At 46.5% G+C, this 26,935-nt stretch overlaps 3 protein-coding genes across 3 annotated transcripts in view; 2 read left to right on the forward strand and 1 right to left on the reverse strand.

The window, feature by feature from the left end:
• Positions 1 to 26,935, reverse strand: part of LOC126561148 (uncharacterized) — a 506,370-nt gene that overhangs the window by 25,444 nt on the left and 453,991 nt on the right. The window lies entirely within an intron of this gene.
• Positions 21,012 to 21,779, forward strand: LOC126556594 (uncharacterized). Its single transcript, XM_050211967.1, has one exon. It carries the CDS (start codon positions 21,012 to 21,014, stop codon positions 21,777 to 21,779), a length of 768 nt encoding a protein of 255 aa, XP_050067924.1.
• LOC126567710 (mucin-2-like) lies at positions 22,764 to 25,845 on the forward strand. Its single transcript, XM_050223932.1, has one exon. The coding sequence runs from the start codon at positions 22,768 to 22,770 to the stop codon at positions 25,843 to 25,845; it is 3,078 nt and encodes a 1,025-aa protein (XP_050079889.1). The 5' UTR covers positions 22,764 to 22,767.

Here is a 26,935-nt window from a genome sequence, read left to right on the forward strand (position 1 = left end):
AGGACCAAGAGAGGAAAGAGGGCGCACCGAGAGAGAGAGAGGGAGAGTGAAAGAGCGGAAGAAGTGTTGATGGGAGTACAATAGAAGGGTTCAACCAAAGCACTCAATTCCATTTAGTTTGTTAAAATTAATTTTTGGCATAACCTTTTTACCCCACACTCCGAGCAGCCCTCCAAAAGCCCGTTGCGAGACGGCGCTGCCGGAAAAGCGGAACCTGAGCCCTGGCTGGAGAGGGGGTTGTAAACGGTGTAACGGGTAAAAGGCGAAGGGAAGCGGCTATGCGCTGCCCTGCTGCTGTACTGTGAGAGCCCATTAAAATTTACCAGACTCTCGCGCACTGTTGTCTTACATTTATTTTGTTTTCTGTTTGGGTCTTCTGCTGGGTGTGCTGTTGCCGCCTTTATTGTGCATGAGTCCCGATTTTCTCGCCTGTAACGTCAGATTTTTCCCAGCTTTTCCTAGTGCGACTGTAGGTGGTGGACGCTCCTGTAGGGAGGGGCCTGGTGGAGGGAGATTTTTTCTCTTTTTTGGGCAATTTTGCCTGTGCGGCGGTTTTGAAGTGCTTTGCGAATGTTCCTGTTGCCCGTGAGCGCACGATTACCGAATGAAGAAACTTTTGAAAAGCGTTTGTGTGGCGATATTTTGCCAGGGATGTAAAACATCGGTTTGATGGTGCAGAAAAATTGCAGCCGGTTTTTTTTTCTCGATAACGTAAGAGCTGGTTCTTGGCACCAAATAGATGTGTTTTTAGCGTCCTATTCTTTCCTTGGCATTGGCCAAGGGCTTCGAGAGGTCTTGGTCTGCCAACTTGTTTGTATTCTTCATCCTTTTTGACTGTACAACTATGCGGAAGGTGTTAGTCTGAGTCTGATATTTGACTTACTTACTTGACTTGGGTCTTCATCATAATTTGGACCTACCACGGCTCCTTTGTCCTTATGAACGGTTGTGAAATGACTTAACAGACTGGTGTCATTCTCATGACATGAACTTAATATGCTGTACTATAGTAATATCATCTCCACAACTCGTGGATCTCATCATTGTAGCGGTCCATCCATTGGCTCTTTCCACAAATTCTTAGTCTTCTTGGGACCTACTAGGTCACGCTGGCCATCTAGTGGTTTTGCTAGACTTATTGATACCACGCAGATGGTAGAGGCCGCCATGAGAATATTGAATTCGACAACCCTGCACAGCTGATGCTGACGTTTCAGTACCAAAAAAAAAAATGCTTCCTTCCCCGTGCTGGACCTGGACCGGTGTCGGAAACAATGTATTACTTTGCTAACCATGTGCGACGGTTTCGGATTGCATCATTAGCATGCTGCCTGCCAGTAGACATTCCGGAAGGCGTCTCCCCGTACTTTTCCTTCCCAACATGCACACACAGGCACAAACATATGCTTCTTGAGTGTTCCGTATCGCACGTGGTGCAACAGGAAGTCATAAGCGGAGCACGCTAATGGTGAGCGAATTAAGTGAGCTTAAAAAATCTCGACTGTCGTTCGACCCACGGCCATTTTGTACGGGGGAGGAGGTAGACATATTGTCGAAGTGTTTTTCCTTTTTTTGTGTGTGTTCTGCTGCGCGCGCTAGACTACCCCTTCTCTTGTAGAAAAGCAGACGAGAGGGACAAGGGAGAGGGACAGATAAAGTGACTATTTCCCGGGTCCATTTTTCGTTCAGCCCCTCACCTCTAAGACGGCCACGAATGCTAATCCTCACATCTGACACGCTTTTTCCGCCGTTTGTTGTCGTTTTTGACGTGTAATTTCTGGACCAGGGAAACAAAATACAACGTCCCTTTCGACCGGTGTGACACACAATCCACACACGCGTAAATGTGAGTTAATCACCGTTCTGGAATGCTGTACTCAGCAACGAAATCTGCGGTGAAGGTGATGCCAAAAGCAAACAGCTTTAGTTTGATCGAATCAACTGATGTGCTTAAAATAACGCTTCTAGATATGGACTTCAACCTTACAAAGGTGCCTGAAGTTAGAAGTGCTTAAACTACGGCCACCCTTCCCACCGAACCGAACCAGCAACTTCCGGAACAACTTCAAACCACACCCGCCCGTTGCTGGTATATCCGAGCTGTCCGGAGATGGTGGTTGAACCGTTCCGCCCGGACGAACATTTCAACAGTCAGGCGTTCGCTTCGATTCGACGTTTTCGACGGGCGCTCTAGCCATCCGGAACCCGTACCGGGGTAGTAGTACCTTTGCTAGCACACCAACACCCTCCCCGGTAGAGGGCGAACAGCAACTCCGGAATCAATTTACAAACATCCGGACATTGGGCGAATTGGGTACGTCCGTACCGAAAAAAAAACAGGAAAGGTGTACCTCCGTTCCAAAAACGGTCGTCGCTCGAACAATAGTTTTACCGGTGGGAGGAAATCGCTCTCCTTTCGATTGGTTCCGGCAAAACCGGAGGTTTCCGGACGTACCGTCGCAATGTCTGGCCATGGTGGAGAGTAAATCATTGTCCGGAAAAGCTGCGGTACGTCTAATGTGGTTACACCGATGCCTTCACGCCTGTGCTGAGCATGTTTTGGGCGTGCAACTTCATTGAACATTACCATACCCATGCTCTGGACGGTCTCTGAGGGGGGGGGGGGGAGGGGGGGGGAGGGGGGGGGTAGCGGAGCGTACTCCAAAATATGTAAAGGACCAAAGCTGCTGTCGAGGAACAATTTGGTTTTAGTCCTGCACGTATTGCACCTGTTGACAATTTGCTGCGCAAAGTTTCTACCGATTCGGGGTGATGCAAATAGTTGTCTACTTTGGAGCAGAAGTTTGTGCTCCCACCGGGCGATGTAGTCCGGGCGGTATGTAGAACCGAGCGGCGGCGTTGTGTTGTGCATTGTTTAACCGAGCAGGAGCATCGCCGTTTGTAGGAAGTTTATCGTACATCGCAAGGCTTGGAGGTGGCGTGTGGCAGGATCTCTACACGCGCGCAGTTCAATCGCCAAAGAAGAAGACGCTGGCACAAGAAAACGCTTTAATACTTTGCGCCCTTCTGCATTCCAAACTTCATCCGCGACAGAGACTTGCCTGCTGTGGTTGCACTTTTGCGCTGCATTCTTTCTGGTCGCCACCATTCGTGTATCGGGACGGGACGGGAGTTTTATGGCCATGAGTCACCCGTGTGTCGGCTGTAGGCGCGCGAGTGCTCGCCGCCTCTGGCAGTTGTGTGTAACTTCTTCAGCCAGTCATTCCCTTCCCTTCCTCCTTCACGATCACGATGCTGCCACTTGCGCCACCCGGGCCAGATGCGCTGGTTTGCGAAGATGAGATGTAAGCAAAGCAAAGATGGCAAAGAGATGGGAAGCGTAAAACAGCAACTGCACACGTGGGCTGCCGGGGAGAGACTTTAAGGTTAAGTACCTCTAAAGCAACATTCCCAGTGGCTCCAAACACGAACAGGAAGCCCTTTTTTGCGGGTATGGAGTGCGTGGCAAGAAGGGGTATTTCGTTGTCTTCAAACTTTGTTCTCACACCTCTAACACCGTTTGCTCTCGGTGTGCGCATTAAAGAAAAGTTTGCAGAGCAGAATTCCGACCCGCTTGGCGTGTGTTTGTGTCCGGATGTTTCGGGCGAATTATCTTGCCCCGGCGGCGGTACACAAGATGGCGCTCGGGGAATGATGATTGTGTGGCCACAAAGTATTTTTTTTTAATTCAAAGTGTTAAAGATACCTTTTTTTAAGCCCGATAACTTGACGTCTATGCACCGCACCGGCGCGTTCACTAATGACTTGCGCTGATGGATGGCTCTGGTGGTGTTTTAATCAAGATCTAGTTGAACGTGATCACCTAGAGCAGACGGAGAGCACCAGAGAATCGAATCGACCTCTCTAACCCAGATGTCAAAGATGAGCCTGGCCTCTAGCACCGGCATCTGTGTTCTGGTGCGTCTCGTTCTCTCGCATTTCAGGCTTGATACAAGGCTCTCGTAGTCTTCAAACTGGCAAGCTTTTCCGTTTCATCACACCCCGTTCGCGATGCGAGTCTCGACGAAGCAAGTAAAAGCGAACGAAACACATAAGCTCGGTACGCAATATAGGCTCTTGCACGAGAACTCCAAACCCATGCGCTAAAGGTTAATGCTGGGGGAAGGGAGGGTGGGGGGAGTATAGCGGAGAGCCCTCCTCCCCAACTCCCCCAGCGATTCGACAGTACCACGCGACACAGGAAAAAAGCTTTTAAGAGGGTTTGATGCGAAACGCAGAGGTAAAAAACACCCCCCAAACAACAGCATCCGACGCGCATCTGCCATCCATGTTTTTGTTTTGTTTCTGGAGCAGATGTGGGGACTGTCTGATGGGGTTGTAATTCTTTGCGCGATTGGAGAAACACAAACACACATGGACGAGTGAGAAAAGCAGCAAGCGATCGAACAAGAATTCTTGGCCCTGGGTTTGGAAATTATACGTCCGATGGGTTTGCTTTCGGTGACCAGCTGCGCTGCTTTGTTGCGGAGATAAACCAGCCGAGGTAACAGAGGGATTGTTGAAATATAAAAAATAACGCAAAAAAAGGAAGCAAACGTTTGAAAAAAAATAATCGAAACTTACCTTTTCGAATTGGTTGTATCGATTTTCGCGTGCGAAAGAACTGTATCTGTTTGATGATGATGAGATCCCCGTCAGCTTGCTAAACCGAACAAAAACAAATCGAAAAAATAAGAGAAAGAACAACAACAAAAATGGTGGTTGATTGCGTGCACACAAGAAAAAACCGCTGTTTTTTTTTTGTTTGCCGGCGCTATCCGTTTGCTTGAGTTTGGTCACCCACACACACACACACGCGTACGCAATGGTGATTGATCTGTATGCACTTTTTTCGCGTTTCTATAGAGGCGCACTCGATCACACACGCACTTTTTGTTTTGTTTTGGAAGGAAAATGGAGGTCGTCCCCTTAGCACGCTTTTTGCATCTTTAACGTTTTGTCAATTTCTGATGTCCGATCGTACGCACACTGCGCCACCAGGTTTTGCAGTGTTCGGTTCGACTAGTTCGATTAGTGGTTCGACCGTTTTGAAAGGACTGCGCTGTGTACGCTCGATCGAAGGTGATGGAAATTGAGCTGTCAAATCCACCGCAAAGCGGACTAATAAAAAAAAAAGGAAGGGAGAACCAAGTTGGAATTTGTTTTTTTCTGGTTGGGAGGTGGGTTTTGGGGGGGGCTACTTTTCAGGCAGAGAGTTTCCAATGTTCTGCACCACCTCTGAGTGAGTATTTTCTTCCTTACTTTCGCTTGATTTTCCAAAACCAAATGATGTCGTTTTTGTTGACGTTTTGTGGTTTGCTTTTTTGCGTGTCACTTTTAATTTAACTTGCTGATGTGGTGCTCTAGGTGCGTTCAGGATTTTTTTTTTCTCCAAACAGCGGGGCAATTGTGGCAAAATGTTTGGACGCGGTAAAGGACCGCTTTGCTGTTGTTATTTGGTTTGCGTTTTAATCGTTTTGTGCGTGTGTTTGTTTGGGTTTTCGCTGGAGCCCGTGTTTCCCCGCGCACAGTTGCTGACGAGCGTTGATGTAGTTAGTATTGCACAAAAATCGACCCAACTCGATACGGGTGCTTTATGGGCGAGGGGATGTGCGTTCAGGTGCGTTGACTCGTGGTGTGTATCCAAGGTTTTGGAGTTTGATTGGTGTTCGATTGGAGGAGGGGTGGAAAAAGGCTGAAACTGTAACCTCTCTAACACACAGGTGTACACGTTGCGAAGGTAAAAGGATCTTTGTTTGTATTCGACGACACGAACATGGGGTTTTGTTTTTCTTTCGGGCTGTGCTTGTGAACCACTGCTTCCCTTTGCGCCTTTCCAGAGAGGGTAAAGGGACACCCTCTGATGTACACCTTCGAGGACACGGTATTTAATACACAACTGGTGGTGACCAATGTAAACAATTAGCAGCCATATATGCACACACCACTAAATCACTATTTACTGATGTTTTCCGAGCACCAAATACAAGAAAAAGCACACAAACACACTAAACATAACGCGCACACTATTCCGGAGTACACCAATTTCCGAAAAAAAGCGTCCAATGTTCGACCAACTATTTCTAATGGAGAAAAGTTTTTCCACAACACTACAGTAAGTTTACGGAGCAAGCCAAATTTTACCAACCGTGGCGTTACGCCGCAACACCGAAAGCGCAACAGATAGATACAAGCACGAAACAACTGCGGCGCGGCACCGGTTTCTCTGCACACAATCCTTCACGGTGAGCGTTTACCGAACGAATGACGCGCACGACGAATCCTCCCAGGCGGGCCACTGTCTGTCTGTCTGCAGAGAGTGTATGCAGGAACCGGCACTGGAACCGGGGCGGCACCCAACCGGTTCTTCGTGGTGGAAGCGGCACTCACTTGAATGCGTGAGTGTTTCGGGGGCTCGAGCGATCATCGAGCTGGCATGTGTTTTATACAGTACGTGACTAATTTCTATCGACGGCTTGGAGCTGGTAGATTTTATTTTTCGAAAATTATTTTACACAATTATTTGTGCCCGAAACAGGAGCAATTTTTTTGAAAAATTGTGGTTCAAAGTTAAGTAACAAGCAGAATTTTTTTTCTTTCGCAAAATAATTCTTCTTCTTATTATTTTTGACCTAATGACTTGCTAGGTCATTCCGGCCATCCTATAGCTCACTACTCTTTTAATATCACGTAATCAGGGTGTAGGAAACGGTTCGGAAGGTATTTGAACTCCGGATACCTGCCGTGTGAAGATCGGTGGCCACTATCGCCTCTATCAGTGGAACTCGGTGGTTTAAAGTTGGTCTATATTTTCTCAACCAAATCCCTTAAAATGTGCAGTACGATAATGAAATAATTATAGTGTTTTTTGGTTGGTTTGACCTGCACGTTGAGATCATTCTCAGCGAGGCAAGACTTTCCAGAGCTATCAGCTCCCAAAAAAGAAAAAAAATTAGCTTGATTTACTCTGCACTCTGCATAAGTTTACGCACGCCACCGCTACACATGCCACGCAAGATGTGCTAAATTACTAAAATGCTAGCTTATATGTCTCCTCCCGATGCTCAGCATGTGTCGCACGGGAATGAATTTCAAAGAGATGTTTTTAACTGCAGAATCATTGACCTCATAAAGCTGTAGAAGTTACTCCAGAGCTCGTCTAGACATCATCAAACCAAACAAAATGCAGCTTTGCAAGGCACAGGATGATGATGTTGTTACACGTGCAAAATTTTCTTTCTGCTAAAAATAGTGCTTGCCGAAGTAAGTATCGTACCGTGCTTCGCAAACACACGAAGCGTTTTTGGAACGATCGGCACACTCTCGCCCCTCAAAGGATGAGTGACCCAGACGCGTTGGAAGTGAGACCAATTTCCAAGCGAACGCAAAGGGCAAACCCTTCGTTTCCCTACATTTTTTCAGTTGTTGGACATATAGGAACGAAGCACTCATCGCGCCAGAGTGAAAAGCATGCGAAGGTGAAGAACTGTACCGAAGCGAATCGTTTCTGTGTGTGTGTGTGTGCTTCGAACAAATGCAACCAAGATGCATCGCAAGCCTCTTCAGTGTGCAATGAACAAGAATTTGTAATCCTTACTTAGGGAGGGTGTATGTCCCGAAGGGCTTTGTCGACGGAGGGCGGGAATCAAGAAATTATTTTTAAATCCATGCCCAGAGCTAGTCTTTTCGCTGCGTGTTATTTCACTTTGTTTCAGCGTGTAGGCCGAAGATGCTCTTCTGCGTGATGCGCTGCGATTATGCGCTGCATCTGGCATGATTTGCAAGATGTTGGGAACACATGTTTCGCTTTTCTACTTCCTTCTCCATTATTATGTAAAAAAAAGAGAAAAAATGTCGAGTGGTTCTGAAGTACTTCCAGCATCCATCCAGGCAGATAGCTTTCTAAGCGGAAACGATTGTTTGTGTTGGAAGTTGTGTTTGGTTTAACTTGCCACATAATGCGTTTCTTTTCGTTACCGCAGGTAAGTCTGCAGGCTGTCCTAATAATTCTTATAGGCGGAAAGAATTCCAAAAGTAGCCTCATTGCAGGAGTGCTGTAGCGTCTAGACACGCCAGCAATATTCTAGACAATATGTCAGCGATCGGAAGTGGTGTGCCTATGACCGGATGTGGTTTCGAATTTCTTCGCGACGCGCTTCTGCTCTAGGTGTGAACACCAATGAATGCCACCCAAGACGTTCATAATCCAACATGCGGCAGAGTAGAACGATGTTCGGAAACAAGAAAATTGTAGACAACATCCCTTCCACATCGTTTCGAGCAGGGAAAATGGATACCGGCGTCGCAGCGCAATAATAACGATTAAGACACATTCGCTGTAATTACCGGCCAAAGGGACAAAAGCTTTACGGCACCCCAAAACCCCTGTGTGCCTCTCTTCGCCCGACTAGGTACTTGGCGGCGCTTTAACAAGCGTGTCCTGCTGGTAAGGAAGGTTTTCCCTGTGTCGTTTCGCTTTTTACAACTTCATCATCATCAGCCGCAGCAGGCTTGCTCGTTCGGGCGGCTTTGCCTGCTGCTAGAGGTCCCGGTGTCCCGGCGAAGGAACATTCGGAAAAGGGAAAAAAAACCATCCAAAGGTGAGGATGAAAATAAACATGAGAATAATAATGATAATAAAATCATTCGCTCCAGTGTTTGTGTGTGTGTGTGTGTGGCTCGGTGCTGAGAACCTTTTTTTGTGGGTTGGAACTTCATAGAGCAAGAAAAAGTTGTGTGTATCCTGTGGCTTCGGTTTGCATCATAGGCTTGAGATTCCCATAGGATGCGACTGGAAAGGGATTGGGAATACCTTACTGTATGAGCGCGACTCATTGCAGGGGTTTCGCAACTGCTGGTTAAGCATGTTAAAATATAATTTAATATTAAAAAAATATTTTAGAATCGATTTGGCATTTGAAGTTGAGATTAAAATTTCAAATGCTTTGATATTTATTACAGCACTGCAAATGCAGGGGAGTAACCCTGTAGTGGTGCATTTTCGATGTTGATAGCAAAAGGAAAATTATGATGAGGGCCTTAAACCAAGAAAAAAAAGGGCACAAATAATAGGAAAACAATGGTAAGAGTGTTTAGACGCTGCAGTTGTGTTGCTCTTTCAGTCATGTGGAATGAAGCGCGGCGACCTTTTCTAGTCCTTCCCGTCTAGGCGTCTAACCGTCCTGAATGGAACAGGTATACAGCAGCCCTGCATTCGTGTGGTGTAGAAAAATACACACACAGAAACTCTCAAAAAATACTCACTTCTTTGCACTTCATTCGAGGAAGTTTTGAGATTGCTACGACTGACTAAATTTTAGTGACTTCAAAAATTTATAGAAAACAGGGTTTCTACCTTACAAAAAGAAACACTGCATTCAGTGAGTCACAGAATCAAGAACTCTTGTTTCCCGGCGAGTAATTATGGACAAATGTGCAACAAAATGGAGAACCCCTCCCGAGACACGAAGAACCACGGGGACAAACGTGTCACCAAAAAATGGCGACAATGAACACGCGCATTTCCGTGAAAGGATGCCGACGTTTCCTCGCTAGTGCGTCGAGTGGTTCGTATTGAAAGCCGCACATCATGCATGCATTACTCCGCGTCAGGCTGGAGGTGCTTTTGCTGCCTTTAAGCAACAAAACAACACATCACCAATCGGAACGGGTGTCCTGCTGTTGTGCGAACAGCCAGAGTTGGCTTGTAGTCCAGTGCATAATAGTTCCTGCTTATTAAGACACAATTCTAGCGATTCTTTTGTACTGTTACATGCTAATGGTTTTGTTTTTCTAAGTCGGATAAAAAAGTACTTTTGTCATGCAGTTTGCCTAACTTTTGGCGCATCCAAAACGGCCGACTTTTTTTTTTTTATTTCGAGGGTGAAAACTTGATAGAAATCAGTTATTTATTCTAACATCAAAACAAGCATAAACATCTCGGAAAAGTGTTTATTATAATTACTAAATCACTACGTTAGAGTCGTTCCCGGTGGTTCCATTAACTCATTGAAAACGGAATTAGAAGCTGGGTGTGCCGCATGGTTCAATCTTCACATTTTACAGCAATCTTCACGTAACAAACGTGCCTTCACGTGAACGGAGCGAGTCTTTGTCGGCGAATCCCTTCGTCCTGCAATTGGTGCCGCTCTAGATGTCTTCATCCCCTTCCTGGGTCTGCCGCCATTGTTTGATGGACGAGAGAGAGAGAGTCGTATCGGTGCACACATCTATCCGTCAGGTGGTACGGTCGATGCACGAGTGCCGACAACGATGCGGATGATGGAGCGCGGTTCTTCCATACCACCATTCAACTCAAGCCCCCGGAACCCGTTTTTGTTTGTAGGATTAACGAAGAAAATGGTCCTGATTAGCACACACACACACACACACACACACACACACACACACACACACACACACACACACACACACACACACACACACCTAGCTGTGTCTGTTCTCGTGTTTTGCACACCGGTTTGTTAAGCTTGCATATGTGCAGGCGTAATGCCGATTCGAGGCCTTTAGGCAATTTTTACTGACAGGTTGAGGTTGCCTGATCCCTGGTGGGATTTCTAGTACCATTTTTTCAAGAAATTTTCAAGAAAATGAAGCACTCTTTTACGAAATAGGAAAACCACCACACAGCCATCATGACTTTGTTATGCGAAATTATGCTCCGGGGAATATTGCAACCGTCTCCCAAACACACGCCGGCCGGTCTAGCGAATTCCCGAAACGCACGCAGTAGTGGAGAAGCGTGCAAAAATGCCAGGCACGCTCTTCCGAAGGGTTGCGCTTCTTCAGTTTTCCCACTGGCAACGTGTGTGTGTGTGTGGGCACAAATAAAACTATTAAAAATGGAAGCAACTCAAGCACAAGATATTAGGGGGTGGGGGGAGAGTTGTCCGTGGTGGGAGTGCACTGGATGGAGATATTGTTTGGTTCGCATTGTTTTACTGCGTTTGAATGGGTGTTCTAGCGCTTCTGTATGACTCCGATGGGTGAAGTGTAATGGGTAGATTAAGGAGTGGAGGAGTCGAGTGAGCTGAACTGAGCAGAGTGAGGTTGCTGCTGAAGTAATACGGCAAAGTGGGGGCAAAAAAATGATGCACGTGCACGCGTCCCAACGCGGCACGACCATCCGAGTTTTCTCGGCTGCGTTTTTCCCCTCTTGTTGGCATTAAAAGCCTTAGTCTTTTCTCGTCTCTTTGCCAGCTGGAGGACTGGAAGGGGCCTGTAAGATATGGTGCAAGCTAATGCAGGGATTATTATCGGAGGTTAGCTACGGGAGGAAACCAATTAGGGAGGCTGTTGTGATCGGGTTCACGCGCGCCTCTACCGCTCGGTTAAGGACCGTTTACACGTTTGCGTGCCTAGGAATCGCTTCAAGCTCCCGATACTACTACCACAATTACTACCTTGTAACGATTGTCAGGTGTGACAGCGCAACACAATAATGTTTTGTGCCCATTTTTCGCCGCCTTTAGCCGTATGTCATTTCTGCTCGACACCTGTCATCGGTGGGCTTTTGAAAAGCTGTCCAATGACAACATGACGTTGCGCACTGTCACAGTTTTTTTTTATCTTGATTAGTTTTGATGTTACTGTAAGAATTAATAAAAAAAAAACGGAGAAAAGCAAACCCGTGTAACCGTGCCGTCATCTCGTGCTGTCTGTTGCACCCCGTTTTTTTCCTGAAGTAGTTCTCGCATCCTGGAAGAGAGGGGACGTCAGCCATGCAGACAACACTCGCGTTGTCCTCGTTCTAGATCCAGCGACTCACGGGGGTAAGTGAGTAATGGGTGCGTACGTACGTGTGTGTGTGTGTGAAGCGAATGAGAGAGGGTGGCTGGAAAATTTCACTAAAAGGCTCCTAATTGAAAAACGGCCCCCTCAAGGAGAGACACGGGCACATGAAGCAAGGGGACAAAAGATATGTAAAGCCGCGCAACGGTTTACCAAAAACAGAAAACTTCAACCCTGAAGATTTCCGATGCGGATGGATTGCGCTACACCCCCTTCGTGCTCGTGCTGGAAGTTATACTCTTGAGGGTTTTCATATTTTCCCTTTTTTCGTTGTTTTGTATCTTTCCTTTTTTATACATGCTTCCTTTGCTGCTGGAAGACGGGCTGAGGGTGTGCTTGCCAGCGCTTTGGTGTCATAAATTCAGACTCCAGTTTTGGTGTAGCCTCTTAAAGCGTAGTATGCGTCTTCCTCTCTTTCTCGGCGACGACGATTCTAGAACAGACATCCGGTAATGTAAGCAAATGATTGTGCCCGGGGTTTTGAGCTGCTGTGAAGAAATATGCGTCCGCGAACGCGCAATGACTCCGACAAGTGCGAGTCTTCTGTCATAAATTTGCGCGCTGGCTATGCACCGAAAAGCGTCTAAAAACCACAATGCATCACAGCGCTGAGCATCTGCATCGGTAACGAAGCCAATTTCGATTCCAGTAGTAAAACAGTGAATTACTTTCCTATTATTCGAACGCCAGCGCCAGAGCTTACGGTCGTAAAATGGGACGAGTATGTGTAGCTTCCTGTTGACTTCGCTTCTGTGTTCGCTTTCGGACAAAAATCGCCGAGATGGATGAGATATCCTGCCCGTACTCTACGGGCAACACAAATCAAATAAAAATTTTCATTCGCATCCCCCACCCCATTACGCTACACCCTCGGACGTGTCCGCGTGGTCGTGTTGAAACACAAAAGGAAAAGTAAAATTAAAGAAGAGAACCCACACCCGGAATGGTTGGCAGCAGCGCGGAATGCCTGAGCACACAAAATTCTTCCCGAACCCGGTAACCGTGGAGGGAGGGAAAATCCCAATGTTATCTGCTTCATTTGGGTTTCGGCACGATTCTCGAATTTTATGTGTACCCCCCCAGTCCTTTACGCCTCACCCGCTTTCGCTTAAAAGTGCCTGCATTCTCGGGTGCATCTTGACATTCTTTGCATACATTATCGGAACTCTCGCTCTCTCATCTCAGGTCTCTCTTTTTTTGTGTACTCCTACGTAACATATCTTTTTTCCATCTTTGCGTTTTGCTTCGCACATGGAAGAATCACATGAACGTGACTCATCTTGTCCGTCGCGTCCAGCGGGCTCCGGGGAAGGATCGGACTCCCGTGCACGGCGCCAAAGAGAACGCGCGGGGCTGAAGGTTTGGAGGAGAATTTATGACCACTTCCAGCGCTTTTTAGCTGATTTATCATGACCGGTGCCCGGTAGAAACGGGGTGAAATAGTGACCGGATGGTGCTAAAAAATGGATGCGTAGTTTTTTTTTTTTTGAGAAGTCGGTAGCATGATGTCTGGATAGATGCAAGACATATTTAGATTCTTTTTCGAATCAGCAAATGCATTGAAGTTCTGCGTTTAACTTTGCTTAACAGAGTTGATTTTTTTAACAACTATCCAATAGTTCAATTGTGTGAAGAAAAAAAAAGTCGTGTCTTTCGTCCGGGGCTTCTGCAAGGGAAGAAAACAAATCCAAACGTCATGCTAGTGTTACATTCCTACCGCCTGTAGTGCTGCACCATTGCACCGGCGGGTAGAAGCAATGCAAAAATGTTGTGAGAAATTCCCTTTCTCGGGGTCGGCTAATAAATCCTAAAGGTCGTCGTTGGTCCACAGCTCACTACCGGGTAGGCCAATCCTGTATGCACCGGTGAAGGTAGCTTGTTTGTTTTGACACGTTCGTTGCAGTGGCACGATCACGTCTAATCGGCACGTTATAGATACGCGGGGGGTGTACGGAAACGTGACAGTCCGCCATGCCCTTGGCAAGGATTCGAACACTGTTCTCACGGGTTTGCGAAACCGGGCATTTGGGAAGGAAGGATGAGGATCGTGCTCGTAAACAATTAAACCAGTGCTCGGATGAATTCTGTCCCATGTCGGTGTGCAATAATAGTTACGTGGTAAACGGCAAGCCCTAACGAAGGTTGAGGATTTTTGTGACATGCTGTCGCATTAGAGCAACGGTACCGTTTTAAGGGCGGTTCATCGTTTGTGGCAGTTGGAGCTTTCACTCGGGGATGAAGGATAGCTACATTACTCGGAGGACTCTAAAGAGTTGGGTTGTTTGTGGGTATTTTGCAGTCGAAACTGGAGATAGTCATACACTTTTTATGGTGGCAACTAACATCTAACCTTCATCTTTAGTTGGTACCGAATATTCGAGGAAGTCGGATGACAGAAGTGTACCGAGATAGGAGCGCTATCTTGAAATCAATAAAAAAACTTCTCTCAAGTCTCGAGGTGGTTCGATGGTAGAGGCGACAGAGTCATGACATGACAAGATCACGGCTCAAATCTTATCCGGAGCGTTCCCCAGTGGCGAGGACTTCTTATTCAACTACTACTAAGAAAAAAGGTCCTCAAGTCTACCAAATCAAGCTTCATTAATTGATAATTGACACTGATGATTGATTGATTGTTTGATATCGCGTAGAAAACAAAATGTCCGCTCGGGTTTCTTGGTGAGCAGTTGTATCCGATACTAGTCCACGTTGTTGATACAATCCTTTCGTTCGGACCGATAACTAGTAGCCATATGTCCGAAAGAATATTTCTTTTCCAACGTTTACTGAACTTGAAGTCCTTATCGATGTAAAACGTGGCATTAAACGTACTTTATAAGTTGAAGAAGCGTAACTGCTCGTTTAGATCTCTCCATTTTCCCGTACTCTGTGTGACTCTGGATCACCGCACCGGCGTCTGGTTCGTTTCCGTTTGTTTGGGCTAAGATTCGAACCGTTTGCCCTCACACACTCCCGGAAGCGTCGAAACCTTCGCGGCCTTGCGGGCATTATGGTTAAGTGGATCCGTTTATCGGGCAACGCCTGTACAAACCGTGCCGTTGTAGCTGGAGGTTTAGAAAATGCGGGGTAAAGGGAATAGGTCACGAGCCAACCGCCAAACCGCCCAAAGCAGCAGCCGCGCCTGCCAATGGTTGGGGGATTTTCAGGGCTTAAAGAGTAGGGACAGTTTTTCTACCGAACCCGGATTTGGGATTTGTGGATAGTCGTTCGCTTATCCAAATCGCTGTAATGCACTTTAAAAAAAAAATAGGAAATCGAAGATAAAATTAGATCCGCAGTTGGCCGCACCCGCGCGGTGGCGCGTCGCCTATTATCATTCTCATTAAGAGTGGCACGGATGGTTCCCCCTCCCCCCGTTCCACTGCAGTGTGTAGCGTGTGTTTTGTTGTTTTTGTGTGCGTGTGTGTGTGTCTTCCCTCTTATATCTTCCCTAACACACCAGGGTTTTGATGCTGTTCGATGCATTTTTTGGGTGCCCCTTCTTGAGCTGATGTTTGGTGAGTTTTGTCCCTAATAAACCACCGGGATTCTGTTGTTTTTATACCGTCGCTTGCGGTAAGCCGATGTTCCCTTTTTCTCCTATATTTATTTTGACAGTTATTAGTTTTTTCTATCTCGTTTGTTGATTGTATAGGAGGGGGAAAATATTTAAGAACCAATTTTACTAATCAGCATCAATAATGCTGATGAAAATGCGCCTACAAAGTAGTGTACAGTAAAGAAGAGCATGAATACTCTTTTCAACGAATTGATTCACTCTTACTTTCCTTCCTTATTGAGAGCCAATTCTTGTAACAACTCTTTTGGGAGTCGTTGTTAATTAAACTCACTCTGAAGTAGTTGATAGATGCCACAGAGTTCGAGTCGCAGAGAGGAGTTGAAATCTCTCTTTGTCGACTACCGACTGCTTCAGAGTGATTATAAAGAGTGAACGACTCTCAAAATAATTTTAAAACCTCCTTATGTGATTCGAATCTCTCCGGTTACTATCAACTCCTACGGAGTGAGTTTAATTAACAACGACTCCCAAAAGAGTTGTAAAAGCTCTTCGCGATTCGAATCACAGAAGAGTTGTTAAAACTCTTTATTAAGAGTTTACTCATTTCATTCGTTAGAACGATTTAAATCACTCACTCTTACTCACAGTGTAACACATCTCTCGTACGTGTAGCGCACACTATAGCAGGTAAAGGCAGCATAGAGGATAAACTCCCAATTCCGTTCCGATCCGCTCCCATTTAACGCCTTCTTTACATGACTGTCGAAAATAGAAAAAAAGCAATAAAACACGTATTGACAATATCAAAAACTCGATTAAACGAGCACCCAACCGTGGTACAAAGTATTATGCTAAATAAAACAGTGGTTTACGATATTGATAAACAGTGATTTATGTTGATAAATCAATGGGTGGTTTTGTATGCGCCTTTACATCGCTATCGTTGTGTTAATCTAGCAGAAAATGAAGGGAGAAAGATTGACTGTGGAAGGTATTTAATTTACAATCGTTTATGGTTTGCTTATCGCCAGAAAATAGGAGTAAGCGACTAGAAGCGCCATTGGATTAGATTAGACGATAAGATTCTCGCAATAACTGTACTACTTGCTTTTTGAGGTGTACTCATTGTTTTCTTCTTTCGGCGTATCTTTATTCATTCAGCGTAAATCTAATCGCTTTCCCATTTTAAAGCCTATAACTAAATTCCACAACACAAACACACTCTTGTACGCATGTACGGTGGAAGCAATGATTCTTTGCCTGATTGCCCACAATGCCTACTTTCTCCACATGCGTTCTTTACCCAGTTACGCAAACATACAGTGATGGGCAAAATAATATGACCACTTTAAAATCGTGCTTTGAAACTATTCATTTCATTAATTTTTTTTGTTGCGTTGGATTCCTCCGGGAGGGATATCGCAGCTGTTGCCGAATTCCACTTATGGAAAAAGCGTATATTTTAACTATTCGCCGCTGCATTCTTCATTCCAGTTCGTATGGAGTTTAAAAATATTTTCGCCATTTTTTTTGTTCGATTTTATTAGCGTAGCATCAAATTGTGTAGAGAGACATGAGTGAGAAGCTTGAGAATTTGGTTTCATGCTCTATTGTTTTGTATGGAAAACTCAAAGGCTCACATAAAAGCGGCGCACAAAAGACTAAAAGTAAATAAAAAACAAAAATTTTAAATTATCTTCTAATATCCACCACTGTACGTACACCACGGTCGTGGCTGGTGCAAGTGACGGGAAGGCAAATGTTTTTCTGTTTATGTTTTTATTTTCGCCTCATGTATTTTTTTTTCTCTCGCCCTAACGACAATCTTTAATCTCGTCAGCAAGAAAAACAATCAACACGCAGTGTGTTACGTTGCATACGTTTTGTTTAGACGAAACGCAAAGGATTGTCCTTTAGTCGACCCTTAACTGTTCGAATCGTTGGGTTTTTGTTTGCTTTTCCGAGTTTCGTTCGGCACCGGCAAACGAATTTGTTGGGGAATCCAGCTTGCTTTGTTTAGAAGTATGTTTTAAAAAGGGAAAAAAGACAGAGGATCGGGATTGAAACAAATAAAAACTGCAATACACTTGAAAATATTTGATTACTCCTGCTACCCTGGTCTACTGCAACACTGATCATAGCGGACTGTTTTTGTTTACCCAGTTAATGAGTGTGCTCAAAACTAAATACTGGCGTTCCACATCATATAAACTTTGTTTACGTGAGTGTATGTGGTCGGGGTCATAAAACTGTGATGGATTGGAATATTGATTTACCCCCAAAAAGACTCCCAAAAGAAGCTACACACATGCCGGAATCATTCCAGGTTGAAGTATTGCGGGTAATGACAGCTGTAAAGTGGAGAATGGGCACACAGGAAGCATCCGCACAGGTTCGGAACAGGACACAGAATTGTTCTGACGATTTTTCATCCCCCAGGGCGGTTCCCCGTTTTAGAGAAAGAGGTGGGGAGTCCATAGAATTGAGCAATTTGTCACTCTGCAGTCCAACACGTGTAACACGTGTCTTTGAATCATATTTAACGCATCTTTCATGGCGTTAAGGTTCCGTTGACGGTCAAGTTGACGATATAATATATGTCACAGATCCCGGAGATCTCGGTCCCGGAATGAGCGCCCCGGGAATTAAGCGATCGTCTTCTTGCGGTTCAGAATCTCAGCTGTTCACACCGATTATGCGCTGACGGTGTGTGTGTGGCGGTATAGTTCTGTTACAAGACGACGTAGTTGGTTCGGAAGAAACAGAAAGAATACATCGTGGAACAGTAATTTGATCGTTTCGGTCGGATTTTGTTGAACGCTGTTATGGCTTGCCCTGTGATCCGTGCTTTGACAAGACTTCACGAACTTAGGGAGTGTGCTATGGAGACGTCCAAAAACACAGTCCTCCTGATCGGTGCGTTAAGGTTATACGATATTTTACGCATTCGAGTTGTGGCTTTTTATATTTGCTCTATTATTTCACCTCGAAAAACACAGCCGTGAATTCTATTGTGGGTCGGAAGTCTTACGGCTCAACAAAAAACAGTGAAGCGTCTCACCGTATCCTGGAGAAGGAATCTGGATAAGGTAGGATCTTTTTTTTTAATTTAACATTTTTTGTTCCTATCGAAATGGTTGTCTTACACCGTAAAACAATCCGACTGTAGCGCACACCGGTCGTGAAACTCGGAATGCGTTCTTGATTTTGTGTTTGAATTTTGAACAATGGTTAAAAATGCGTATGCACCGGGAAGCCCGGTTGGGATTTGAATTCGGCACTTCACTCCACTTCTCCTTTTCCCGCCGTGCCAGGCACGGTGGTGTCTGGTGTCCGACCGGTGATACTTCCCAGGAAACGGATGGAGAAACATAAAACTACCGGCTACTTTATCGCTTCAGAAAGTAAACTTTCCCACTTGGAAGCGGGTTTTTGTTTTTGAGAGCAAAGTTTTGCATGTTTATAACACCCACTTAAACTTCATTTCCAGTGAGGGGAGATCAGTTTGCGGGTGCGGCTCTAGATTTCCAAAGATCCGTTCTCCGTCACAACTAATTTAGACTAATTTAGGAAGTTGTTATGGTTGGTTTGATGCTGAAAGGTAGAAATACACGAGAGGAAACTCGAATGGTGGAAAGATTCACTGTCGAGAAAAAGGGAAACGTAATTAAGAATCTAAGACCACCTAGATCGTGATCGGACCCCGGCAGTCACCTTCTGATGGCGTTGGACTCACACGATGGCGAGATTATTAATGGTTGCTTCCACTGTAATTACCCGGTGAGAGGCAAAGTTCGACAACGATATTCAGTATCACGCCAAGATTCATCAACTCCCCAGACGGAAGATTCTTTTCTGATCACGCTCGCAATCCATGCAATGTCTTATCACGGGCGAAGAAATGTGCGTTACTACTATTCCGAATACTGCGGACTCATGTGGGTTTTTATGTTTCTCAACAGCCCTGATCGGCAATAGGAACTAGGCAGGCTGGCTAAGTGGAATATGCGATAAAATATTTGTTTTTTCCAAACGTCAAAAACACAAGTCCGATAAGTGCAATGTCCTGGGAAGTCGTTGGATTCTTATCGTACCAAATAATGGCTAACGCAAAGTGACCGACATTCCAAATCTCATCTGGCACAAGTGTAATTAATCCATTAATGGCAGATCAAGAGGTTGTACTATCGAAGATCTTTTTCTGCCCGGCGTTCTGTGGTTTGGCGATTTAATGATTATGATTTGTACTTGCGTTTATCGTGCTGATCCTGCAACCGGTTGAAACTGGCTCAGAAACAATTTGTCAGACGACTTGAATTGTTCACCGTTAAAAACCGGTATTTTGGTTATTATTTGGCAAAATAAATTCGAAAGTTCGAAATACTGATCATCTGGAGTGGGTAGCCGTTCTTCACACGAGAGGGATGTCCAGTTAAGGATAAACTGGGTTAAGGAAAGCCAGAAATGGCAGGCCAATACCTCCCAAGCTTCCTGATGAGTCCTGAGAGCGCTGAAGCCTGCTTTTATCCGAAGTGGTCCTCAATATTTAATTTGGTATAGGAAGTTGCCAGGTTCTATCTGACTGCGTCTCATTAGACATATCCTGTGCAAATAGGCAAAAAGGAAGATTTTAGTACAATTTTATACCTATATTATCATTGCTTAACTCGGCGTCAAAATACCCAAAACGATCGACACGATTCTACTGGTGTGAAATATGTCACTTGGAGCGAGAGACAGCCAAGCGCGCGCACACTCTGTGTACGACTCGCACCATTTCACTTCAATTGAGGATTGTCTAAGCATTTGTATGTCACACAAACCCCCATAGCAAATGAGGGGTTGTCACGAGGTAAGAGTTCTAGGCGCTGTATAGCTAAAAATATATCGTCAATAAATGAGATAATTAACTCTGCCACGCTCAGTTGCCAGTTGATCCAGTCATATCGGACAAGGGAGGCTTTGAAAGGTATACCACAGCTGTTCTTGGCGAGGAGAAATAGTTTTTCGGGAAAAAGTGTCGCATTTTTTTACTGCATTCCTCTGCACAGCTTTGATCGATTGATCGTTGAAACGTTATGGGAAGAGAGAATTCCTAGAACGAGACATAACGTCATGAGCTTCTGCAGTAAGTCGCCCAAGACTAATCGTTACATATTGGAGGACGGTAACGTCTGGTGCTGGTAGACTTACTTTTTATCACAATTACAAAAAAACAGATAAAGATTAAAAAAAAAGCAAATGTGTCACTACAAACACTAGCAGTAAGTGCTTGAGACGGTGGTGCATGGAAAATGATGAAATGGCATAAACGTTCACTGCTCATTAAGAAAGCAAAGTTCCCAGCGAAGTAGCAGGCGCAAAGCTACGATAAAATGCTGATTGATTTATTTTGTTGTTGAGAATAGGTCCAGGAAATGGTGACTACTTTCAGGTAACCTTTATCGAACGATAAGCGAATTATAGAGGTGAAAATGATAGCAAATTCTTTCGGATTTGGATGAATGCTCATGGCGTATATAAAAGATTGTGTGTTTGAGCCTTGGGAACTCACTTTGACGAGAGTGCCAATTGCGCTAAGTGTCGTAGTTTGGTAGCTTCAAAGCACGGTAATAGGAGAAAAGACTTGTGCCAATAGCTAATAACAAGTGAGTGCAAAGAATCGGTGAAAGTTTCGAGAATGGAACCGAAAGGTGAACGTTGGAAGATGAAGTCAGTTGTGATGGTGCTGGTGTTGATGGTTGTTGGCAGTTGCACCGCAGCACCGGCCGATGGTAGGTCGGTGTTTGCGGACAATTCGCTGTGTCCGGAACCGCGCTGCGTTACATTTGAAGAAATCAATACCTTGTGGGCGATAACGGATCCGGCCTACTTCCTCCAATGTCGCCCGGATGTGTTCGGCAGTTGGTCACCGCAGCTGATGCCCTGCGCTCCCGAAACGCTTTTCAGCTTTAGGCAACAGGTGTGTGTTCAGCCGCAGAATTGGGAGGGGTGTGGTGGATCGACGGAATCAACACCAACGCTGCCTACAACAACACAAGTGACCGGAGAACCAGATACAACTACGCAAGGGACCGGAGAGCAAGATACAACTACGCAAGGGACAGGAGAGCAAGATACAACTACGCAAGGGACCGATGACCCACTCTCAACCACAACGCCAGGCGCGGGCACTACTGAGGTAACGCCTATTCCAACAGATGTGACTCCATACCCATCTCCTGGTGATATATGTCCAGGACCGCTTTGTGTAACATTCGAGCAGATCAACACGCTCTGGGTGTATAATGATTCGCCCGACTTCTTCTGGCAGTGTCGTCCGATCGATGGTATCTGGGCACCGATCCTAATGCCGTGTGCACCTGCCACGAAGTTTAGCTTCCAGGCCCAGGTGTGTGTACTGCAGGAGCTGTACGTAGGTCCTGAATGCGTAGACGCTAATATCTAGAAGTGAAACAGCTAAATAAAACGGTACAGCTACATTTATCGCAAAACATTGCTTTATCCTGTTTTAATACCATTCGCCTGCTCATGAGGAGAACATCATATCAATCAATGTAGATCGCAAGTCGTCGTCCGGCACATTACATCCAACTTCCTGCTACATAGCGTGCGGCGAGCAAACTGCTTTTCGCAAAGCGTAATCTACTACATACCTTCGTACGTGCGCACTAATGCGTTTAGTGCTACGCTTACTAGGTAGCGCGGGAAAGGGGATTCGCTTCTGCTGTCCGAAACACACGTCACAGCACTGGAATGTGTTCCGGGCAGATAGGTATAGGAGTGCTGTGAGCGGAGACGAGAACCAAAACAACACCACTACCCCTTATCGCAACCTGACCCTTGGATTCGGCGTTCAAAATCACATCAAGACGACCGTTGATCGGCCCCCAACTGAAAGCCACTTCCGAGGATAGAAAAGGACCGGAGGAAAAAAAAAACGGGGGATAGGAGAAGGGGATATAGATATGCAGGGATGGGTAGCAGTCAAGCTTGACAGTTGAAGTATGATGTATTGGAATCAGGTTGATTGTTACCGACGGACACACGACATCCTTAGAGCAGTCGCAGATAACGACAGGTGTGAATGGTTCTACGGGTGCGGGGTGTGATGTGTCATTAATCGGGAAATTGCGAAGAAGCGCCTATAAAAGTAACATACCAGTTGCTTTGACAAACACTTCACATCGTTGGGTTGGTTAAGGGTTTTGCCTGCATCAAGCGCAGTCAAAGGAAAATACAGTGTTAGCTGCCGTGTGTGTCGTGTGTGCGTTTTTTTTTTGTCGGTGATCATATCCCACCAACGAAAAAGTTCGGTGAAGAGGCGTCTTCTGAAGAGTGGGCAAACACATATACTGCTGCTTGGTCGCAATTCGATTGATCGTGTGCGTTAGTGTGTGCGTGTGTGCTTGTGTAGTAGATTCGCCACAAACGAAATGGCCTCGAGCGGAGGCAGTTGGAGTATACTATGCACACTCGGAATATTCATGTTAGTGATTGGGTGCTGTGTCAGCGAACATCAACCAGCCAATGCAAACCTCTGTCAACCACGCTGCTGGAGCAGTGAACGGGACGAACGTCCACGTTGGCCAGCAAGCGCTAGCATCAATCAGTACTGGGAATGTCTGGTCGACGGCGGTGAGTGGTATGCACAGCTTCGCACCTGTCCCCTCGACGGGATGTGGTTTGATGCGGATAGTCAGCAATGTGCATCCACCAGCAGTAACGAACCATTAAGCGAAGGTGTTGTGTCGTGTGGAAGTCGCTACCACACCGGTGGGCAACAGTTCGCCGATGGTAATGAGTTGTGCCCGGAACCAAGCTGTGCCACGCAGATATTCATCGAAACACTGTGGGGCTATCCGGATCCGGCATATTTCCTACAGTGTCGTCCAGTGCCCGACGGTACCTGGCGACTTCAGCTGATGCCATGTGCACCGGGTACTTGGTTCCATTTTGTGCATCAAGTGTGTGTTATCCCGGAGCTTTGGGAAGCGTGCGACGGTACCGAGGGTAGTGGGCCAACAACGACACCGGTGATAACAACGCCAGAGGTGACCACTCCTGAACTAACGACTCCGGAGATAACGACACCCGAAGTCACCACACCAGAATTGACCACTCCAGAGATAACGACACCCGAAGTCACCACACCAGAATTGACCACTCCAGAGATAACGACACCTGAAATCACCACACCAGAGGTAACGACCCCGGAAATTACAACACCGGAAATCACCACACCGGAGATTACAACGCCGGAAATCACCACACCGGAGATTACAACGCCGGAAATCACCACACCGGAGCTAACGACAGTCGAGGTGACTACCGAGGAGGTAACGACGGTTCCAACGCCGGATATAGGAACGGATGACGATGTAGTTGTTCCGCTGGATCCTTGCAGTGGGCCACGATGTACGACGTACGAGGAAATCAACACACTCTGGGTTCATCCAGTGCCTAGCATGTTCTACCAGTGTCGACCATTCATGTCTGGTTGGTCACCGCAGGAGATGCCATGCGCTCCGGGTACGCTGTTCAGCTTCTTCCATCAGGTTTGCGTACACCCGCAGGATTGGATTGATCCTTGCGGTTTAACCACCCCCGGTACCCCTGCAACACCCACACCTACGCCAACGGCGGAGCCACCAATAACGACCACGGTTGTGCCTCCGGTAACACCCACAGCAGAGCCACCGATAACGACCACGGTAGCACCTCCTGTAACGACCACGCTCGATCCCGGACAGCCGCCATCCTTTATCGATTGTCTCGTACCGAACTGTGTGCTGTTGCAAGATGAGGTGATCCGTCTACCGTCGTATGATGGGCCGCAATATTTCTACCGGTGTATCTTCCTGCTGCAAACGGTATGGGTCCCGTTCCAGGACGTCTGTCCGGCTGGGCAGTACTTCCACTTCGTGGTACAAGGCTGCGTAGATCCGTCCGAATGGATCGATGTGTGCCCATCGGACCCGATCTCGACCACACAGCTTACGACGGTGTCGCCAACACCGACGGAGGAACCACCGTCAACACCCCTACCGGTCGTGTGTGGTTCGCCTCGCTGTACCACACCGTCCGAACGTAGCATCCTGTGGCCTAGCACGGTTGCAGACATGTACTATCGTTGCGAATGGATCGAGCGACTCTTCCAGTACGTCCCAGTACCGGTACGGTGCTCGGGTTTCTACTTCTTCGACTTCTTGGAGCAGCAGTGTGTTAATCCTCTAGACTGGGTGGACATATGCCCAATGTTCCCGACCCTACCACCACCAATCTGTCCAGACTGTTGCCCGACCTGTCCACCGGCTTCGGATGCACCAGACGATGACAACATACCGCTGCCAATTATTTGTGGCTCACCACGATGCGTTACCGATCAGGAGCGTAATTTCCTGTGGCCCGCACAAACCCCGAACGAGTACTATCGGTGCGTGGACAATGGCGAAGGTTGGATACAAGCAACATTGGTACAGTGCCCCGCCGGACTTCTCTTTCAGACGTTCGAACAGCAGTGTGTACCGGCAAGCGAGCACGACAACACCGTGTGTCCAGTGTATCCACCACCACCCAGTGCGACACCGACCGACCAACCCGACCCAGACACCTGCCTGGAGGAGTTTGATGCCGTCCCAATCTATCCGATCTTTTGCGATGCGGCGCGCTGCGATACGGATGCAGAGCGGGCCGCATTATGGCCACTGAACGATCCTGCGCGATACTTCTCTTGCGAGTTCCAGGCCGCATCCGGCCGGTACGAACCCGTACTGAACGAGTGTCCGCCCGGGCAGAGCTTTGACTTTTTCGCACAGTGTTGTGGATTGGCACCGCCAATCAATGTGTGCCCGATTTATCCACCGATGAACACACCGCCATCTCCCGACCAGCCCGTTTGCCTGACGGATGCATTTGATCCGAGCGAGCTGATACCGATTGAGTGTGATGTGCCACGGTGCGTTACCGAGCTTGCGCGTAGTACCCTTTGGCCATCGAGCACGCCGTATCAGTACTACCAGTGCATCGAGCAGCTGCCCGGACTGTACGAACCGATCATGCAAACGTGCGAATTTCCGACCAGCTTCAACTTTTTCCTACAGTGTTGCACGGAGGAGTTGCAACCCGTGGACGTGTGTGGGGTGCTGATGGAAGCGCTACCCGATCCGACCACCCTACCGTTGCCGATCGTGTGCGATCAGCCACGGTGTGGTACGGAGCAGGAGCGTAGCTTTATCTGGCCCGCTGCGGATAGGAAGCTGCTGTACCTGTGCGAACCGGACGCACCGGTTGCTGGCAGTACTGCGATCACTTTCTCTGCCCGCATGTACACCTGTGCGGACGGTAAGGCATTCCACGCGTGGCGTCAGGACTGCGTGCCGGAGAGCGAATGTCGTCTAAATGTGTGCCCGTTCTACAACGGCACTGGTACCACCGGAGTGCGTACGACGACGGCGGCGGCAACGACACCGGGGATGGTTGGACCCATACTAACACCGCCCAACTTTGGCTAATCGGAACGATTAGTAGTAGCGTCAGTAGCACACCCTAGCAATCTTAGTAGCGTCGTAGTATTCGCTTTTCGCAACCCAGCTACCACTAACACCCGTATTAATCGCCTCCACCATCAGAAAGTGTCGCATCGTGTGCAGCCAATGCTCCTTCGCATGCTTAATCAAGGTGTCCAAACGTAAAAGCACACACAAACACAAAAAAAAAGAACGAAACCCTGCATTCAATGTTTTAAGATCATAAGCAAAACGGAACAGCGTGTCATGTCATCAATCGTACAGATAAAGATCGAAAAATAGGAAAAAAAGAACGAAATAAAATCGAAAACGACAATAACAATACAATGTGACATCAAACTGATATCATCGATTGGTGTGCTTCTTTCCTCCTTTTTTGGGTTTGGATTAGTCAGTCTGTCAACGAAGAGCAATCAATCTTTTGCTTTTTTGTGAGTTTTGTTAAAGGAAAAGAAAAAAAAACTTTGTTGAAGGGAAGGTTCGTAACTTAAAGGTCAATCGTGATCGGTTGTGTGATGTCCGGACGGTGTTGGCGCTTTATCGATGACTGCGCGTCTTATTGACATTGATGTGTGTTAGGCTCCTCAGGCTGCAATCCCGCATCAGCGAATACATGCGAAACGGTTTTGGTTTGTGCATGGTAATTTTTTTTTATTCTTTTTGTTCACATTTATCATCGATCGAATTTCGTGATTATTGGATTGCGAAGATAGCGAAGTTCCAGAAAGGACCAGCAATATTTCGTCAACCATTTCAACATCCCAAACCCCCCCCCCCTCTCCCCCTCTCCCCTGAAGTGAATTGAATCACTTAAATCATCATTAAATTCGTTAGATGCATCGAAGCCCTGTAAAATATTGTTTGGCTTAACGACCTTCTAAGATTCCGATGGGATTTGAACCGCGGTCTCGACGCGTAAAGACTAGCTCCACTGTCGCCTCATAACCACTATAAAAAAGCGAAATTATTTAAAAAAAAAAAAACAATACATCAAATCACCATAAACGAACTAATTTTTGGTTGTGTGTGACCTCAGCTGGTTGCACTTTTATTTTGCAAATTTTATCGTTTTTTG

The sequence above is a fragment of the Anopheles maculipalpis genome, chromosome X (assembly GCF_943734695.1).
Source record: "Anopheles maculipalpis chromosome X, idAnoMacuDA_375_x, whole genome shotgun sequence".
Classification (NCBI taxonomy): domain Eukaryota; kingdom Metazoa; phylum Arthropoda; class Insecta; order Diptera; family Culicidae; genus Anopheles; species Anopheles maculipalpis.

Excerpts from the sequence above, each read along its gene's own strand:
- LOC126556594 (XM_050211967.1), top strand. The coding sequence starts at position 21,012 with ATGGAACCGAAAGGTGAACGTTGGAAGATGAAGTCAGTTGTGATGGTG.
- LOC126567710 (XM_050223932.1), top strand. The coding sequence starts at position 22,768 with ATGGCCTCGAGCGGAGGCAGTTGGAGTATACTATGCACACTCGGAATA.